The sequence below is a fragment of the Odocoileus virginianus genome, chromosome 23 (assembly GCF_023699985.2).
Source record: "Odocoileus virginianus isolate 20LAN1187 ecotype Illinois chromosome 23, Ovbor_1.2, whole genome shotgun sequence".
NCBI lineage: Eukaryota > Metazoa > Chordata > Mammalia > Artiodactyla > Cervidae > Odocoileus > Odocoileus virginianus.
The window spans coordinates 26,724,071-26,744,774 of NC_069696.1; the positions used below are offsets into that span (position 1 = coordinate 26,724,071).

Genomic DNA, 20,704 nt, shown 5'->3' on the forward strand with positions numbered 1-20,704 from the left:
TTGCTGGCAGATTCTTTACCATCTGAGCCACCAGGGAAGACCAGAACTGAAAAGGGGAAATGAAAAATATACACAGCTGCACATCCTTTTGCAATTTCAGAGCATAAAGGACAAAGAGAAGATTGTAAACACTTTCAGAGAGAAAAGGCATGTCATCAACAAAGAGTCATGAGATCACTATTATCAGACAGGAGGTATCAATCAACACTGGAAGGCAGTGGAACCTTCAAATATCTGCGGGAAAACAGTTTTTACCTAGAATTTTGTGCCAAATAAAGACATTTTCAGATATTCAAGGACACACACAAAAAAACAACAGGTGTCAGATAATCTACCCTTTGGTGAGGGTGGGTCTGTGAGTGAAACAGAGTTAGAAATTTGCATGATCAAAGAGGTAGACACTTGCAGATTGCTACCTGTCTCCTCAATATCCATTTTCTGTTTCTATATTAATTGAAATTTTACCTTGCCTATGGCTACCCAGATAAAGCCAGCATTTCTACACTTTCTCAGAGCCTAGTCTGTCCACATGATGATCTAGCCAATGGTCAGTAGTAGAAACAATATGGGCAACTACTTTTCTTTCCCTTCCTGGCGGATTCAACAGACTTGGATAATAGCATCAGCAACCTAGCAGGTAATATGTACCTACTGGGATCTTTCTTATACAGTTCCTCTTTCACTCTGAAACCAAAGTGTCATTATCTTATTTTACACATGAACAACTGAATTAACACAGCAAGCCCAGGACAGAGTCAGCCCCTGACATGCTGCGTTTCCCACTGACATACTGGAGAGAGTAACTGCAGTTCTAAAGGCTATTCAGTACCAAACAGTCTCTTTTTTTCGGCTGCCCCATGGGGCTTACAGGATCTTAGTTCCCTGACCAGAGACTGAACCTGGGGCCACAGCAGTGAAAACACTAACTACTGGACCACCAGGGAAGTCCCCAAATATTCTTTTAAAATATTTTAAAATCTAAGAAATGGGAGTGAAAAAATTCATTCATTCATTCATTCCTTTACTCAATGAGTATTTACTGAAACACAGAATAATTATCATCTGTAAATGTAAAGATGGCCCATTTTGGTGTCTGTCTGCTCGAAATGATAATCTTCTCTTAACTTGCCCATGGAAATGTGGTCCTAGGCAAAATCCATGTAGGAAGACTGAAGTACAGTACACTTACTCTATGGACTTTTATGGTTTATCTTACAAACGTCTTGGCAACAAATGTCAAAGCAATGTAACTATTTCATTTTATTCCTCAAATTTCCAGTAAACCTTTTTCACCCACTATATTTTATTAGATCCAGAAAATTGAAACACAACAAATAGCTTTCTAATTCTCTTATTCTTCATTGCTATTTATCAAGAGAACCCCGTAAAAACTTACAGACTCAAGTATAGATCTTTCAAAGCAGTATTTTCACTGTATTTCCCATGTATTGTTTATTTCCCAAGGACTGACATTTTATTATACTAGACCTTACCAGTTTATCTGAACAAGGGTCTAGATCCATTGTCCTGTCATTTCTCACACACACAACACAAGAACACTCATACACATTGGGGAACCCCTCAAGATGCCTCGTTTGACAGCATACACCTGTTTACATACATCTATATACATCTATTGATTTCACTCCCCTTCTGTCCATTTTCAGTTTCATGTATTTGACTTTGCCTTCACTGCTCTGCAAAGTGGCTAGTCATTCTGCACTGAGATAGACACACATCAATTGCCAAGAGGACTTCCATATCCTATTACCCATTGGAATGTTTTTTTAAAAAAGATCTACCTTCATCTTCATCCTCCAGTTGGGCTTTGGCCTCTCTTGAATACATGGCTCTTCGGAGTGTTTTCCTCTCTAAAGTTGTTTGGTCAGCTTCCATATCCTACACGAAACATGGTGCTGTCATGCAAGGAGCTCACAGCCACAGGCAAATTCTACTTACAGTCAATGACCCACATGTACCAAATACCAACCGTTAGCTACCTTTCTGGGTCTGGAGCTCTCTGCTCGAGATGGATGGACAACTGCAGACATATGGACAACTCCTATCATAGGAGAAGGTGTGAAGTAACACTTGAGGCCTTCGGGGAATGTATCAGAGCTCGGGGCAAAAGGCAGTAAGAAGCCAGGAAAAGTAGTAACAATGTGATGGAGCTGACCCCAGGGGCAGGGGGACACCTCTTCTAGCATTAAACCTGGTCCCACCATTGGTCCTTGTTTTGTTTTTATATCATCTTCATATACTCTTATAATTTTTCTGTGGACAAAACATGGTCCACTGGAGAAGGGAATGGCAAACCACTTCAGTATTCTTGCCTTGAGAACCCCATGAATAGTATGAAAAAGCAAAAAGATAGGACACTGAAAGATGAACTCCCCAGATCTGTAGGTGCCCAATATGCTACTGGAGATCAGTGGAAAAATAACTCCAGAAAGAATGAAGAGACGGAGCCAAAGCAAAAATAATACCCAGTTGTGGATATGAATGGTGATAGAAGCAAGGTCCAATGCTGTAAAGAGCAATATTGCATAGGAATCTGGAATGTTAGTTCCATGAATCAAGGCAAATTGGAAGTGGTCAAAGAGTTGGAAGTGGCAAGAGTGAACGTCAACATTTTAGGAATCAGTGAACTAAAATGGATTAGAATGGGTGAATTTAACTCAGATGACCATTATATCTACTACTGTTGGCAAGAATCCCTTAGAAGAAACAGAATAGCCATCATAGTCAACAAAAGAGTCCAAAATGCAGTACTTGGATGCAATCTCAAAAACAACAGAATGATCTCTGTTCGTTTCCAAGGCAAACCATTCAATATCACAGTAATCCAAGTCTATGCCCCGACCAGTAATGCTGAAGAAGCTGAAGTTAAATGCTTCTATGAAGACCTACAAGACCTTCTAGAACTGACACCCAAAAAAGATGTCCTTTTCATTATAGAGGACTGGAATGTAAAAGTAGGAAGTCAACAAACACAGGCAAATCTGGCCTTGGAGTACAGAATGAAGCAGGGCAAAGGCTAATAACAGTTTTGCCAAGAGAATGTACTGGTCATAGCAAACACCCTCTTCCAACACACAAGAGCAGACTCTACACTTGGTTATCACCAGATGGTCAGCAATGAAATAAGTTTGATTATATTATTTGCAGCCAAAGATGGAGAAGCTCTATACAGTCAGCAAAAACAAATCTGGGAGCTGACTGTGACTCAGATCATGAACTCCTTATTGCCAAATTCAGACTTAAATTGAAGAATGTAGGGAAAACCACTAGACCATTCAGGTATGACCTAAATCAAATCCCTTACAATTATACAGTGGAAGTGAGAAATAGATTCAAGGGATTAGATCTGATAGACAGAGTGCCTGATGAATTATGGATGGAGGTTCGTGACGTTGCATAGGAGGCAGGGATCAAGACCATCCCCAAGAAAAAGAAATGCAAAAAGGCAAAATGGGTGTCTGAGGAGGTCTTATAAATAGCTTAGAAAAGAAGAGAAGCTAAAGGCAAAGGAGAAAAGGAAAAATATATCCATCTAAATGCAAAGTTCTAAAGAATAGCAGGGCTTCCCTGGTGGCTCAGAGGTTAAAGCGTCTGCCTGCAATGCAGGAGACCCGGGTTCGATCCCTGGGTCAGGAAGATCCCCTGGAGAAGAAAATGGCAACCCACTCCAGTATTCTTGCCTGGGAAATCCCATGGACAGAAGCTGGTGGGCTACCATCCACGGGGTCTCAAAGAGTCGGACACGACTGAGCTACTTAACTAACTAACTAAAGAATAGCAAGGAGAGATAAGAAAGCTTTCCTCAGTGATCAGTGCAAAGAAATAGAGGAAAACAATAGAATGGGAAAGACTAGAGATCTCTTCAAGAGGTACCGAGAAAACATTTCATGCAAAGATGGGCACATTAAAGGACAGAAACGGTATGGATCTAACAGAAGCAGAAGATATTAAGAAGAGCTGGCAAGAATACACAGAAGAACTATACAAAGGGGGACTGGGATGGGGAGTACATGTAAATCCATGGCTAATTCATATCAATGTATAACAAAAACTACTGTAATGATGTAAAGTAATTAGCCTCCAACTAATAAAAAGAAGAAAAAATTAAAAAAAAAAAAAAAAAAAAAAGATCTTCACGACCCAGATAATGACAGTTGTGTAATCACTCACCTAGAGGCAGACATCTGGAATGCGAAGTCAAGTGGGCCTTAGAAAGCATCACTATAAACAAAGCTAGTGAAGGTGACGGAATTCAGTTGAGCTATTTCAAATCCTAAAAGCTGACGTTGTGCAAGTGCTGCACTCAATATGTCAGCAAATTTGGAAAACTCAGCAGTGGCCACAGGACTGGAAAAGGGCAGTTTTCATTCCAGTCTCAAAGAAAGGCAATCCCAAAGAATGCTCAAAGTACTGCACAGTTGCACTCATCTCACACGCTAGCAAAGTAATGCTCAAAATTCTCCAATTCTCCAAGCCAACTTCATCAGTATGTGAACCATGAACTTCCAGATGTTCAAGCTGGATTTAGAAAAGGCAGAGGAACCAGAGATCAAATTGCCAACATCCACTGGATCATCGAAAAAGCAAGAAAGTTCCAGAAAAACATCTACTTTTGCTTTATTGACTATGCCAAAGCCTTTGACTGTGTAGATCACAACAAACTGTGAAATTCTGAAAGAGATGGGAATACCAGACCACCTTACCTGTCTCCTGAGAAACCTGTATGCAGGTCAGGAAGCAATAGTTAGAACTGGACGTGGAACAACAGACTGGTTCCAAGTAGGAAAAGGAGTACGTCAAGGCTGTATATGGTCACCCTGCTTATTTAACTTCTATGCAGAGGACATCATGAGAAACGCTGGACTGGAAGAAGCACAAGGTGGAATCAACATTGCTGGGAGAGATATCAATAACCTCAGAAATGCAGATGACACCATCCATATGGCAGAAATTGAAAAGTAGCTAAAGAGCCTCTTGATGAAAGTGAAAGAGGAGAGTGAAAAAGTTGGCTTCAAGCTCAACATTCAGAAAACTAAGATCATGGCATCCGGTCCCATCACTTCATGGCAAACAGATGGGGAAACAATGGAAACAGTGACAGACTTTATTTTCTGGGCTCCAAAATCACTGCAGATGGTGACTGCAGCCATGAAATTAAAAGACGCTTCCTCCTTAAAAGAAAAGTTATGACCAACTAGGCAGCATATTAAAAAGTGGAAACCTTACTTTGCCAACAAATGTCCATTTAGTTAAAGCTATGATTTTTCCAGTAGTCATGTGTGGATGTGAGAGTTGGACTGTAAAGAAAGCTAAGCGCCGAAGAATTAATTGTTTTGAACTGTGGTGTTGGAGACGACTCTTGAGAGCCCCTTGGACTGCAAGGAGATCCAACCAGTCCATCCTAAAGGAAATCAGTCTTGAATATTCATTGGAGGAACTGATGCTGAAGCTGAAACTCCAATTCTTCAGCCACCTCATGCAAAGAGTTGACTCAATGGAAAAGACCCTGATGCTGGGAAAGATTGAAGGCAGGAGGAGAAGGGGACAACAGAGGATGAGATGATTGGATGGCATCACCGACTCAATGGACATGAGTTTGGGTAAACTCCGGGAGTTGGTGATGGACAGGGATGCCTGGCGTGCCGCAGTCCATGGTGTCTAAGAGAGTCGGACACAATTGAGTGACTGAACTAAACTGAACTGATTGAATTTTTCTAATGACTCATCGGTGTTAACAAACATCTTCTTTTAAAACCGCATGTAGTTCTGGATTGGTTAAAGCACTATCAGTCATACACTATTATGAATTGTCAAATCAAGATGAGGTTCTGACTGAGGATCTCATTCAGGGGATGAACAAAAGAGACTTCAATAGAAACAAGAGGAAGGCAGGTTTTTGAAGTAAATGGGAAAGGAGAGAAGGGAAAACATCAAACACAAACTGCAAAATTTTAAGGGTTGCTCCAGACTCATCCTGTGCTAAGAAAGGGAAAAGCGTTTTGTTTTCTCCAGTTCTCTGCCTCCAACATTCTGCCCTCTTGGCTTTGGAACTGGACTAGTATCAGTTCAGTTACACTGTGGGTTAAATCAGCTTCCGCAGGACAGTCTGGGAAACCACCCGTATCTCTGTTTCTGTGGGGAAATGCATTCTGAGTTCCAAATAACTGACCCACTGACTTCTGGAATTGACAGTAATTTAAGGGCTTCCTGTACATGCTAATATATAAAAAAAAAATCTGTTTGTTACAGGGATAAACCAATAATTCTTTGATAATCAGTCTCTAGATAGTGGTCCTGTTTTGTTTTTGTTTGTTTGGCCTCATACAATGTGTGATTTAGGAGACTTGCTATTCTAGAAAGCTCTGTTGCTTCCAAGTTCTTGCTTTTTAAAAAAAAAGTAGAAGCAAAAGTGTCTTTTGAATAGTATTTTTCAGAGATAATTTCACATTAGCTTTTAATTGTGCCTAATGATATGAAAAGCCATATTTGTACACTGTAAACTATCTTTTGAGAGTAAACAAAATTAAAAAAGAACTGATATTTTTGGATAGTGTAATGAAATGAAATAAACAGAAGTTGCCAATCTATGTGAGCAAAAGAGTTATCATCTTGGGGACTTTAATCTTTAGTCATTTTCCTTATGAGAAAATGCTCACACTAAGCTCATCTGAGATTAAATATTTTAAACTGTTTTGACATATGGATTAAGTAAATATAAATTTAGTTTCACTTATCTAATACATAAAGATTCCCAGGTGGCTGAGTGGTAAGCAAGCTGCCTGCCAAGCAGGAAACGTGGGTTTGATCCCTGGGTGGAGAAGATCCCCTGGAGGAGGGCATGGTAACCCACTCCAGTATTCTTGCCTGGAGAATCCCATGGACAGAGGAGCCTGGCAAGCTACAGTCCACGGGCTCGCAAAAGAATCAGACACAACTTAGCGACTAAATAACAACAACAATTAAATGCATATTTATTGAATGCCTGGGAAAAGTTGAATCAAAGTGAGGGTTGAAGGCTGAGGGAAGAAACATCCAAAGATGCTACTTTATTTTGCTTAATAATATTATGAAGATAATGGGTGATGCCATCCAAGGCAGAATTTTTAACAACATTTAAATCAGCTAAAAGTGTTATCAACTTCTTCTCAAAGCTGTCATTACTATCCTCTTTAGCATACTTTCCCATTGTTCCTGAACCTTTAAACTGACTGATCTGTCTAAAGACCAAAGATGGGATGTTTTGTGAGTCCTTTAGTTTTACCTCCTTCTCTGGATCTGATCTGCTCTGGTGCTAAGCCAGCTTTTCTCAACCTTGGCACCATTGACATTTTGGGTCAGAAAACCCTTTGTTGTGGGAGCTGTTCTGTACATTGTAGTATGTTTAACAGCATCCCTGTCCTCTACCCGCTAGATGCCAGTAGCCCTTGCTCCCTTGTTGTGGGTAGCCATTCCCTTCTCCCAGGGATCAAACCCTGGTCTCCCACATTGCAGGCAGATCTTTCACTGTCTGAGCCACCACGGGAGCCCTATAACCCTGTGATGTGTCTTTAATTATAGAGCTATGGTTTCTTGAGTGATCACTTCATTTCTAAACACAATGTAACAGACTTTCTTTCTGGCATGCTCAGTAGTCAGTGTTACTTCAAAATCAAGCCAAAAGCACCCCCCTTCCTCTCTTGCGGTTTTTCCAGATTTTCTTTTCAAAGTAAACCATAAATGGTCCACTCCTTAAGCTTACATCATATTCTTTTGTCCCTGGCACCTAGACCACTGAAAAAAATGTCATTTGGAGGCATCCCAGTAAGTTTATTATCAAGCATATCACTGCATAATTTCTAAGTGAGCTCTTGCCATTTGTACACTGTAATGTTTTGATGGATATCCTCCTTTCAAAGGTTCTATGATTTGTCCTACTCTACTAAGACGTTTACATACGGCTTTTCTTCCTTATTTTGAGACGTTTGTAATTGGCCTTTGATATCTTTGGCAAGCTCACAGAAGACAGAGCAATCCGATGGTTTGTCTGACTTTTTATCTTTCTTCTGCTATTGAAACAAGATTATTTTTTCCTTTAAGAAATAATACATTTTAACTTCTTGACATTTTCAGAAATTTGCTGATATAAACATTTTCATTTTATAATGCTCATTCCTGACCAGGACTATTGAATTCTGGACCTTTTCTAGTACCACAACTCAAGAGAAAACATTTTGAAAATTTACTAATTAAATTTACAATTTACCTCTCAACCATGAGTGGTTTTTCTTTCATCATACTCAATTGGTTTTCAACTCTGTTATAATTTCATTCAATATTATATTTACATTGTATAAATACATTACATTGGTATGAACCTGGGTTTAAATCCAATTGGTACAAAATATTATATATCCTGTACAAGTTTAGGCAAGTTACTTAGCCTCTCTGAGCTTCAATTTTCCCATCGGTAAAAGTGAGATCATATTTTCTTTGCTTATTTCTCCTATTTTTTGCTTATTTTGTGAGAAGTAAAAGAGATCATGTAAAAAAGGTTTTATGGACTTTAAAAACTATCTAAATATAAAATTTCATTGTAATTTCTTTCTGATTACCTTCCTTCATCTCTCCCAACTGTATCTCAGGCATACTTTGCACCATACCCATAGCTAACAGATCTTCTTTCTTTCAAAATCATCTCAGATTTTGTTTTGCCCACAACCCTCCATTTGTAAATGACGAATGAAAAACTCATACTGAAGGTGAGTAAAATAAGACATACATAAGGGAAAATAAGATAAAATGAGGAAAGAGCATGCTTGAGCAAGTTTTAAATGCATATATGATTGTTTTAAACACACATATAATTACAATATGCCTCCAATTCAAATAAAAATCTTCTAAAGGCCTGATAGTAAAAGATATCATTAGAATTTTCTCAGTTTCCAAGTAGTTTATCAATTAATGGTATATAAATATACAATTATTTCATTTTCAGATGAGATTATTATATAATCAAAAATTAAGTGTAATACTTCTTTAAAAGTATTTTTGGTAATTTTGCACTGTACTTCTGACTCTTCTTATCTGAACTCTGAGCTCTTCTAACTCTGAGCAATTACCTTTTCTAGTTCTTGATCCTGCCGATTCATTAGTGTTTTCCAATGTTCATACAGCTCTACATCTTTGGTCTGAATATCCTTCAAAGTCCCTTCTCTTAGAACACTCCCATCTTTCATGGCTATGATCTAAGGAAAGCATATATTAGAATTACAACAAAATCCATAATTGGCCAAGTGAATTATATTTATCTCAGGAAGCATTTATATAGCTGTAGTATAAAAATTCTTTTAATTTCTTTTAAACTCTTACCCAGTCAGCATGTGTTAGATATTGTAATTTGTGAGTCACAAGAACAAGTGTCCTCTTGTCATCTTGGAGAAATTTCAAAATTCCTTCCTGCATTAGGTGATCACTCAAGTGAATGTCCAAGGCAGAAAATGGATCATCCTACAACAAGTAAAATGGAGAGATAATGAAAAAATTTCATATTTTCTTTGTAATGAAATTCCTCCAGAAAACAGAAATACAAATAACTAAAGGCAAATTATCCCACAAAATTCACTTTATAATAAACAGACTCTGAATAGCTTTAAATGACAAAAAGCTACTAAATTAAAAATGAAGATTTGATTTTCTCTTTCACCTTAAAAATAATGTTAAAAGTAAATAACAATATTTGGAGTGGTTCGAAAGCCAACATTACTTGACAACCTGTAACAATAAACCAAAACAAAGAATACGATAGTAGTTAAAGTTGATATCGATTCAACTTTAGACACGACTTTAGACACGAATAAAAACAGGCTCAGACTCTGGACCAATATGACAATACAGGAGGCTCCTGAATCTCCCTCCTGCCATGGACACATTGATATACAGCTGCACATGGAGCAATTCCCTTTGGAAGAGATCCAGAAACGGAGTGATTTCTACATTTTAGGTGACAGAAAAATACATCAAAACAGGTAGGAAAGGTTGAGACACATTCTCATCATAAACCCCACCTCTGGAAAATTCACAAATACATGGAGATAAAACAAGATGCTCCTGAACAACCAAAGGAGACACTGAAAGAGGAAATCAAATAATATCTTGAAACAAATGAAAATGAGACACAACGCATCAAAACTTTTGGGATGCAGCAAAACCGGTTCTAAGAGAATTTTATAGCAATAAATTCCTATATTAGGAAAAAAGAAAGACCTCAAATAAACAACCTAACTTTACATCTCAAGAAACTAGAAAAACAAATAACAAATTAAGCCCATAGTTCATGGAAGGAAGGAAATAGCAAAGACCAGAATAGAAATATATAAAATACAAACTAAAGAGACAATAGGAAAGATTGGTGAAACTAAATAAATAAAATATACAAGCCCTTAGCAAGACTCATTAGATACAGGGTGGTTCAGATGGTAAAGAATCTGCCTGCAAAGCAAGAGACCTGGGCTCAATCCCTGGGTTGGGAAGATCCCCTGGAGAAGGGAATGGCAACCCACTCCAGTACTCTTGCCTGGAGAATTCCATGGAAAGAGGAGCCTAGAAGGCTACAGTCTAAGGGGTCACAAAGAGTCCGACACAACTGAGCAATTAACACTTCCACTTTCACTAATAAGACTCACCAAAGAAAGTGGGAGGATTCAAACGAAACTATATATGAAAGAGGCAACATTACAATTGTGACCACACAAATGCAAAGTCTCATGAGACTACGACGAACACCAACAAACTGGACACCTAAAAGACATGGATAAATTCCTAGAAAAAAAAAATCTACAAAAACTGAATCATGAAAAAATAGAAAATCTGAATAGACCAACTACTGGTAAGGGGATTGAATTAGTAATCAAAAACACCCTAACAAATAAAAGCCCAGAACCAGATGGTTTCACTGGTGAATTCAATCAAACATTTAAACTGGGATTTAAACCAATCCTTCTCAAACTTTTTCAAAAAATAGAAGAGGAAAGTATACTTCCAAACATTTTACAAAGCTAGCATTACCCTGATATTAAAACTGATGATTCCCTGATACTAAAGACACAGACACACACACAAAGAAAATTACAGACCAGTGTTTCTGATGAACACAGATGCAAACATCATTGATGAAATCTTAACAAGCCATATTCAACACTCATTAAAAGATTCATACACCATGAATAAGTTGGATTTATTCTAGGGATGCAAGGATGGTTCAATATCTGCAAATCAATCAATATGATAACCACAATAATAAAGGATAAAAATCATATGATCAACTCAATAGAAGCACAAAAAACATTGGCCAAATTCAACATTCAATCATGATAAAAACTTTGAATAGAATGGGTATAAAGAAAACATACCTCAACATAATAAAGATCACATATGACAAGCCCACAGCTAACACCACACTCAGTCATGAAAAGTTGAAAGTTTTCCCCGTAGGATCAGGAATAAGGCAAGGATACCCAGTCTCACCACTTTTATTCAACACAGTACTTAAAGTTTAATACTATGGGGCTTACCAGGTGGCTCAGTGATAAAGAATCTGCCTGCCATGCAGTGCAGGAGATGTGGGTTTGATTTCTGGGTCAGGAAGACCCCCTGGAGGAAGAAATGGCAACCCACTACAGTATTCTTGCCCAGGAAATCCCATGGACAAAGGAGCCTGGTGGGCTATAGTCCACAGGGTCCAAAGAATTGGACACCACTGAGTGACTGGATCACAACAAACTGTGGAAAATTCATAAAGAGATGGGAATACCAGACCGCCTTACCCGCCTCTTGAGAAATCTGTGTGCAGGTCAAGAAACAACAGTTAGAACTGAACATGGAACAACAGATTGGTTTCATATAGGGAAAGGAGTATGTCAAGTTTGTATACTGTCACCATGCTTATTTAACTTATGTTCAGAGTACATCATGAGAAATGCCAGGCTGGATGAAGCACAAACTGGAATCAAGATTGCCGGGAGAAATATCAATAATCTCAGATATGCAGATGACACCACACTTACAGCAGAAAGTGAAGAACTAAAGAGCCTCTTGATGAACGTGAAAGAGGAGAGTGAAAAAGCTGGCTTAAAACTCAACATTCAGAAAACTAAGATCATGGCATCTGGTCCCATCACTTCATGGCAAATAGATGGGGAAACAATGGAAACAGTGACAAACTATTTTTTGGGCTCCAAAATCACTGCAGATGGTGACTGAAGTCATGAAATTAAAAGACACTTGCTCTTTGGAAGAAAAGCTATAACCAACCTAGACAGTATATTAAAAAGAGACATTACTTTGCCAACAAAGGTCCATCTAGTCAAAGCTATGGTTTTTCCAGTAGTCATGTATGGATGCGAGAGTCGGACATCCATAAAGAAAGCTGAGCACCGAAGAAATGATGCTTTTGAACTGTGGTGTTGGAGAAGACTCTTGAGAGTCCCCTGGACTGCAAGGAGATCCAACCAGTCCATTGTAAAGGAAATCAGTCCTGAATATTCATTGGAAGGACTGATGCTGAAGCTGAAACTCCAATACTTTGGCCACCTGATGTGAAGAACTGACTCATTTGAAAAGACCCTGATGCTGGGAAAGAGCGAAGGTAGGAGGAGAAAGGGATGACAGAGGATGAGATGGCTGGATGACACCACTGACTCGATGGACATGAGTTTGAGCACGCTTTGGGAGCTGGTGATGGACAGAGAAGCCTGGCGTGCTGCACTGCATGGAGTCGGACACGACTAAGAGACTGAACTGAACTGAAATGAACTGAGTGACTGGGCACACATACACCGGAAGTACTATGTCAGATCAATTAGTCAAGAAAAAGAAATGGCATCCAAATAGGAAAGGAAGAAGTTAAACTGTCTCTATGTACAGATACAATGTGGAAAGAGTAGTCTCTTCAATAAATGCTGTTGGGGAAAGTAGACAGCAGTATGCAAAAAAAACAAAAACCCAAAAACAAACCCTGGGCCACTATTTTACATCATACACAAAAATGAACTCAAGTGGATTAAAGACATGAACCTAAGACCTGAAACCATAAAATTCTTAGAAGAAAACATAGTGGATAAGCTCTTTGACGTTGGTCTTGGCAATGTTTTTAAAATTTTAATACCAAAAACAAAGGCAACAAAAGCAAAAATAAATAGAACTACATCAAACTAAAACATTTCTGTACATTACGAAAATCATCAACAAAATGAAAGGGCAACTTATGGAATGCGATGAAATGTTTGTGAATCATGTATCTTATAAGTAGTTAATGCCCCCAAAATATAAAAACCTCATACAAATCAATAACAAAATATCCAAACAATCCAATTAAAAAATGGTCAAAGGATCTGAATAGATATTTTTTCCAAAAAAGTGAAAAAAAAAATGGCCAAAAGGAACATAAATAGTACTCAACATCATTAATTATCATTAATATTATTAATTATGTGGGAAATACAAATCAAAACCACAATGATATCACTTCATACCTGTTAGATTGGCTATTATCAAAAAGACAAGAAATAACTAATGTTGGTGAGAATGTGGAGAAAAAGCAATTTTTGCATTGTAGTTGGAAATATAAATTGTTGCAGCCACCATGGAAAAAAGCATAGAGGTGTAAAGGCTAATTTGGTAAAGTTTAATTAGAGTTTACAGCAAAATATAAAGCCTTTCAACTAATTATTTGTACATGTGAGATCTTTAAAGATAACAATAATGTCTCTTTCTCCTTTGTTTCCTTGGTACCCAGCATAGAAGGTGACTCTGATGACACTCAAACATTGATGGACGGAAAGGAAGGAAGGGAGGGAAGGAGGGAGGTAGGAAGGAAAGGGGGAAGGGAGACAGAAAGAAAGCAAAAGACAACACAGTAACTGAGAGTAATAATTAAAAAAAAAAAAAGAAGAAACAGCTGATCACAAAAACAGAAAAAAAGGAAAAGTACTCAAAAGATATGAAGTTGTAGCTCATACTCGATCACTTACTAGGCATTAGTTCTCGGGTAAGGCATTCCACCTATGTATAAATTTCCTCTCTTTCCATGATGAAACCATCTACCCTAGCAGCACAGTCATAAGAATCAAATGAGATGACACTGCAATTGAAAGTGCTCTGTGAATTTTTAAACAATCGAAGGGTGAAATATTTTTACCTAGGAGAAATTATTCAAACACATGAGTCTGAGTAAACTCCAGGAGTTGGTGATTGACAGGGAGGCCTGGTGTGCTGCAGTCTATGGGCTTGCAAAGAGTCGGACACGACTGAGCGACTGAACTGAACTGACTGATCAACAGTATTCTGTTGCTGCTAAAACATTATTCAATTTTAGGCTGCTATGAAGAAAATATAATATTTAGCTCATAAGCTCCATTAGTTTTAAGACTATCTGAGTTGATCAGAATGCATCTAGAACACGCTTTTTCAAAGGGACCCTAACAAACACTATTATATCCAGAATTAAGAAAAGTTATAAAGATAACATTACTGTTGAAGAATGAAAAATATTAAGCTTTCTCAGCCTAGAGAAAAGTAAATTATGGCAAGTTATGACAATAACATTAAAATATTGAGCTATGGCCATACAAAAGAAATATATTTGCTGTTGCAGAAGCAGAATGGAAGCCAATTAATGGAAAATATACAGAAGCAGATTTTAATCCCAAAATAACTTTCCAATAATAAGAGCTATCTGAGGCAGGCAGAATAATGGTCCCCAAAGATGCCCACATTCTACTTCCCAGAACCTGTGACAATGATATCTGAATGGTAGATGGAACTTTACAGATACAGGCATATCTCATTTTATTGCAATTCATTTTATTGTGATTCACAGAAATTGCATTTTTTTTCAAATTGAAGGTTTGAAGGTTTGCAACCCTGTGTCCAGCAAGTCTATTGTGCCATTTCTCCAACATGTGCTCACATTTTGTCACATTTTGGTTGTTGTTGCTGTCCAGTTACTAAATTGTGTTCAATTCTTTGCAACCCCATGGACTGCAGCACGCCAGGCTTCCCTGTCCTTCACTATCTCCCAGAGTTTGCTCAAACTCATGTCCACTGAGTCAATGATGCCATCCAGCCATCTCATCCTCTGTTGTCCCCTCCTCCTCCTGCCTTCAATCTTTCCCAGCATCAAGGTTTTTTCCAGTGAGTTGGCTCTTTGCATCAGGTGGCCAAAGTATTGGAGCTTCAGCTTCAGCATCAGTCCTTCCAATGAATATTCAGAGTTGATTTCCTTCAGGCTTGACTGGTTGGATCTCCTTGCAGTCCAAGGGACTCTCACGAGTCTTCTCCAACACCACAGTTCAAAAGCATCACTTCTTCGGCACTCATCCTTCTTTACAGTCCAGCTCTCACATCCATACATGACCACTGGGAAAACCATATCTCTGACTAGACAGACCTTTGTTGGCAAAGAAATGTCTCTACTTTTTAACATGATGTCTAGGTTTATCATAGCTTTTTTTTCCCCAAGGAGCAAGTGTCTTTTAATTTCATGGATGCAGTCACCATTCACAGTGATTTTTAGAGCCCAAGAAAATAAAATCTGCCAGTTTCCATTGTTTCCCTATCTATTTGCCATGAAGTGATAGGACCGAATGCCACAATCTTAGTCTTTTTAATGTTGAGTTTTAACAGGTTACTGCTAGATCCTGCTATGTCTTTTATAGTGCTGTTTTCTGGAAAACATGGGGGCAGGAATTCTTACAGACATTAACCTGAAGTGCATTTCCAGTAATACTTTCATTTTCTACTTTAATACCCTGTAAAGGATCCAAAATTTTGGAGTGGAAAACTCTAAAATCAAGCTACTTTCTGAAGATGTTCATTAGATGGAGTGAAAAGTTTAAAGGTCTGAGAACCAGATTTATACATGGTTAACACATGCACAGAAGAAGGCAGGGGAAGGATGGATTTATATAACCTGCTGATCTTCAGGCACTGTCTAATTGTATGCTAAGTGATTTTTGCTACAATCTGCTGGAGGGATAAAACTAGAGCAAATTCATAGTCAATATAATCATCCATTTTTATTTCTATATCCATAGGTTATCAACCCAGAATATACTAGAAAATCATCTACAGAGCTTTTTTAAGATACAGATTCTAGACTCTGCCTTCACAGATTATTATTTAGTAGATCTAGGCTGGTATCAAGATTTCTAAGAATAATTTCAGGAAACTTTACAGATAAATCTTAACCACAGTCTCAGTTGCATCCTTACTAACCCTTATGCCCACCAAGAGAATATATTCCAGCCCTTCTTTCTACCAGCAAATATAAATGAGAAGATCTATAATCCTGTCCAGTTCATCCAGCACCATTCATACCCTTTCATCAATGATCCTCATGGTTTAAGAATGCATATAAGCAATTATTTGGGAACCTCAGTCCCTTGGGGTCCTCCATGCTCATCTTACATGTTGATCTGATTTTTACTCTGAGGGTTTGTTTTGCCTTAATTCTCTGTGATTTCACAAGTTAAGCCATCTTTCCCTGCGTTACTTATCTCCTTAAAGACGCATTTGTCCAGAGGGAAAGATGAAGTAGAAAGGGAAGACCATATATTCTTACCAAGAAGACAATGTTGGTATTTTGATAGAGAGCTCGGGCCACACAGATTCTTTGCCTCTGACCTCCACTCAGGTTGATGCCCTAGAGAGGAAATACCCATTAACATTCACCATTTACAGTAGTAATAATCTGCTGGTTAAAAAAAATTCCCTAAAAATACAAACTTCTCTTTAAAAATCTTAAATTAATGGTAGTTTATTAATTAAAGAGTGATAACACTGGGAAGACAAAATGCGAGCTTTCTAGTGGTCAACACTTGAATTATATTAAGATCATCTTTGACTGATAATATTAATCTTCTTTTCACTCTAATAGAGGGCTCCGCTATACAAAAATATTAATAACGAAAAACCAAAATGAGTGCTGAAGACTGGAAATAATTTCGAAATTGTTTCTAGTTTCATGAATTGTGTCTGTAGTATGCTTAACAGTTAACATGTCTCTTAAATTCAATATTACAAGTTGTGTTCAAGTGAACTATACAGCAGTATGCTTTTATAATCAAGTGCTAATTATACAAATGTGAAAAACTACTATTTACTGAGCACTTAGTATGTGACAGCTCCCCTGGTGGCTCAGATGGTAAAGAATCTGCCTGCAGTGTGGGGGACCTGGGTTCAATCCAAGGTCAGGAAGATCCCCTGGAGAAGGCAATGGCTACCCACTCCAGTATTCTCGTCTGGAGAATTCCTTGCACAGATGAGCTATAGTCCATGGAGTTGCAAGGAGTCGGACATGACTGAGCAACTAACACTTTAGTAAAATGTGTCAGGCTACTGTGTATGGCTTTCCATTCCTTATTTCTCCTATCATAGCAATTTCAATGTATTGCTCTCCACATGGAAACTAAGGCTTAGAGAAGTTCAGGTCATGTTCTTAAACACAATACCACGCTGCAATAAAAAACAGCAATGAATAACACAGACGACAGAGTTAGACCAATCTCAACTGTCCCAGTGACTCTGACCAGGCAAGTTCTTTAACCTTTCTCTGCCCTGGTTTTCTCAGCTACAATACGCAGATAACAAAACATCTATGTAACAGATTTGTAAAAGCAAATAATGCATATATATATATATAGTCTTTTGCTTAGTACTTGACCCCATAAGAGTGAAACACTTTAGCCAACATTGTTATAAAGATTATATACAGATATAAATATTTTTCGGCTAGTTGGAACAGTATGACGCCAATGTAAAACCTGTTTATACAAAGCAAAAAGAACACTTTAACAAGAATAAATGGATGTTGACAAGAGTGGAAAAAGCTGTCGGAAGCAATCTCGGTTTCCAAACCAATTTAAAGTAAACTCCAAGTTAAGTAAAAATACATTTGATCAAAGGCAGGGACTGTTCCTTTCCCTTGAGAATTCCTGAGTGGCTAGCAAAATGTGAAGTTCATGCTAGTTACTCAACACATCCTTAAGAGAGTGGCATCAAGAATTCCTGTGCTTCTGTTTCTAGAACTTGTCACTAGGAAAACATAATTCTGGTGCTCTCCGATTTTTTTATTTTCCATTAAAGGTTAAAGATAACTGGAAGACTTTTCTGGATTTGTGTTCATTGTGTAATTACACTACACATAGCTCACCCTCTCTCCAATTTCAGTTTGGTCTCCAAATGGTAGTAAGTCGATATCTGGTTGAAGAGAACATGCGTCTGTGACTGCTTTGTACCTGTGGGAAAGGTGGTTTTGAGTTTTTAAATCATGATTAATATACTGCCCATAAACCAAGTTCCAGGTTCAATGTCTCAGAAGATGAAATAAAACACTTATTGAAGAATTTAATATATTCTAGCCTCTACCTTAGGCTTGTAGATACAAAGGCAAATAAATATTGGTTCCCACTCTTCTAAAATTATTGAATAACACAGGGAACTATATTCAATCTCTTGTAGTAACCTATAATGGAAAATAATCTGAAAAAGAATAGATATACATACAACCAAATCACTTTGCTGTACACTGGAAACTAACATGAGATTGTGAATTAATTATACTTCAGTGAAAAATGGTTAAAAATTTTAAAACAACTATTAAATGCAGCAGAAAATTGACACAAAAACATATGATACAAATGTACCTTGTTAGGTACCATAGATGGGTAGTTACAAAGTGCTCCTAGAATATGCAGGAAGGAATGACTGAGAAATTAGTGACATTTTTGCAGAGGACGCAATTTGTGAGGTGTCTGCAGAAAGATGAACTGTAATTTGCCAGGAATGACAATGAGGGGAGAGAGAAAGGAACTGTATGACAGTGGACAAGTTCATGGTATGTGTGAAGGATAAGAGGAGCCTCACTGGGGCTAGAGCATTGGTTATGGGGCGGGGGGAAGTGGGGACAGGCGAGAAGAATCTGTGTCCACAGTCGTGATGCTGAAGAGAGAAGAAAACAGAAATCGATAAGGACTGACATAAAGTTGACCTAAGGCTGGATTTGGAAACTGGGTGGACTAGATATTCAAGGAAGCATGGAGATTGGGAGTTCTGGGGAAAATATCAATGGTTTCATTTTCTCAATCACCTGTTCTTAAAATATTTGAGTTATTATTTTTTTAATAATTTGAGTAATTATTTTTTAAATTATAATTTGAGTATTTTATTTTAATATAATTGTACAATGTTGTGCTAATTTCTGCTGTACTACAAAGTGAACCAGTTATGTGTACACATGTATCTTCTCCCTCTTGGCCCTACGTCCCACCCCACCTCCATCCCACCCATCTAGGTCATCACAGAGCACCAAGCTGAGCTTCCTGAGCTATATAGCAGCTTCCCACTTCAGTTCAGTTCAGTTGCTCAGTCGTGTCTGACTCTTTGCGACCCCATGAACCGTAGTACGCCAGGCCTCCCTGTCCATCACCAATTCCTAGAGTCCACCCAAACCCATGTCCATTGAGTCGGTGATGCCATCCAACCATCTCATCCTCTGTCATCCCCTTCTCCTCCTGCCCTCAATTTTTCCCAGCATCAGGCTCTTTTCCAGTGAGTCAGCTCTTCGCATCAGGTGGCCAAAGTATTGGAGTTTCAGCTTCAACATCAGTCCTTCCAATGAACACCCAGGACTGATCCCCTTTAGGATGGACTGGTTGGATCTCCTCGCTTCCCACCAGCTATCTGCTTTATACATGGTAGTGCATGTATGTCAGTGCTACTCGTTCAATTCATCCCCCAGCTCCCCGCCACTGTGTCCACACATCTGTTCTCTAAATCTGAGTCTCTATTCCTGCCCTGCAAATAGGTTCATCTGTGCCATTTTTCTAGATTGCACATGATTCTTCCATTTTCTTCTCCCATTCTTATTTCAGAATGCTCTCTGTCAACCATCTCTTTTTTTTTTTCCCATTTCTACAGTCACTGCTAAGTACAGGCAACAAACACAGCATGTCCAGATCATTAGCCCAACAACCTTCTAAATGTCTTTTTGCTCCCTAATTCAGATTCCATCATGACATGGGCAGATTACATTTACTTTGTGAGTCCTCTTTCTAACACTTTGCTGGGCCTCTGGAAAATTCAGATTCATGTCAGTTGGCTTTGAAGGCACTTTACTGCCCATCTCAGCCTTCCTTTACAATGGAGTTTGCCACCATCAATGTACATAGATCCCTTTCTATCTGGTTTACTCCCAGGCCCCAAACAATCCCATGTAATTTGAATTTTTCCTCCCACACTTTCCTCTCCCCTCCCCCTTCCTCATGCCTCTCCCCAGATCTACTTCTCCTTAACTCTCAGGACCCTGCTTTGAGTCTTAGGACACCCCCTACCCCTCGTGAAGGTGGCTTCAGGAAAGGGTCTTGCCTTTGTACACGCCAGTGGATGTTTGGAAGTGAAAGTGAAAGTGTCAGCTGCTCAGTTGTGCCCAACTCTTTGAGACCCGAGGACTGTAGCCCACCAGGTTCCTCTCCATGGAAAGGCAAGCATAATCGAGTGGGTAGCCATTCCCTTCTCCAATGGGTGTTTAGAAGATGATTGGAAGAAGACATACTCTCGCTGCTCTGAGTAATCAGACCCCTCAGATCCCATATTCCTTCTCTTCTTTTTCCATGGTTAACCCTCCTTCTGCAACTTACTGGGATTTTTC

At 38.5% G+C, this 20,704-nt stretch overlaps 1 protein-coding gene across 4 annotated transcripts in view; it reads right to left on the reverse strand.

Annotated features, from left to right (window-relative positions):
• The window catches only part of ABCC9 (ATP binding cassette subfamily C member 9), a 148,999-nt gene that overhangs the window by 52,304 nt on the left and 75,991 nt on the right, over nucleotides 1–20,704 (reverse strand). For all 4 annotated transcript variants that reach the window (XM_070453746.1, XM_070453744.1, XM_070453747.1 and 1 more), the window contains 5 exons: nucleotides 18,209–18,293; nucleotides 16,619–16,699; nucleotides 9,370–9,507; nucleotides 9,120–9,245; nucleotides 1,803–1,899 (listed from right to left, as the gene is read on the reverse strand). In XM_070453746.1, coding sequence (XP_070309847.1) covers nucleotides 1,803–1,899; nucleotides 9,120–9,245; nucleotides 9,370–9,507; nucleotides 16,619–16,699; nucleotides 18,209–18,293 — 527 coding nt within the window. The remainder of the gene's footprint in view (nucleotides 1–1,802; nucleotides 1,900–9,119; nucleotides 9,246–9,369; nucleotides 9,508–16,618; nucleotides 16,700–18,208; nucleotides 18,294–20,704) is intronic.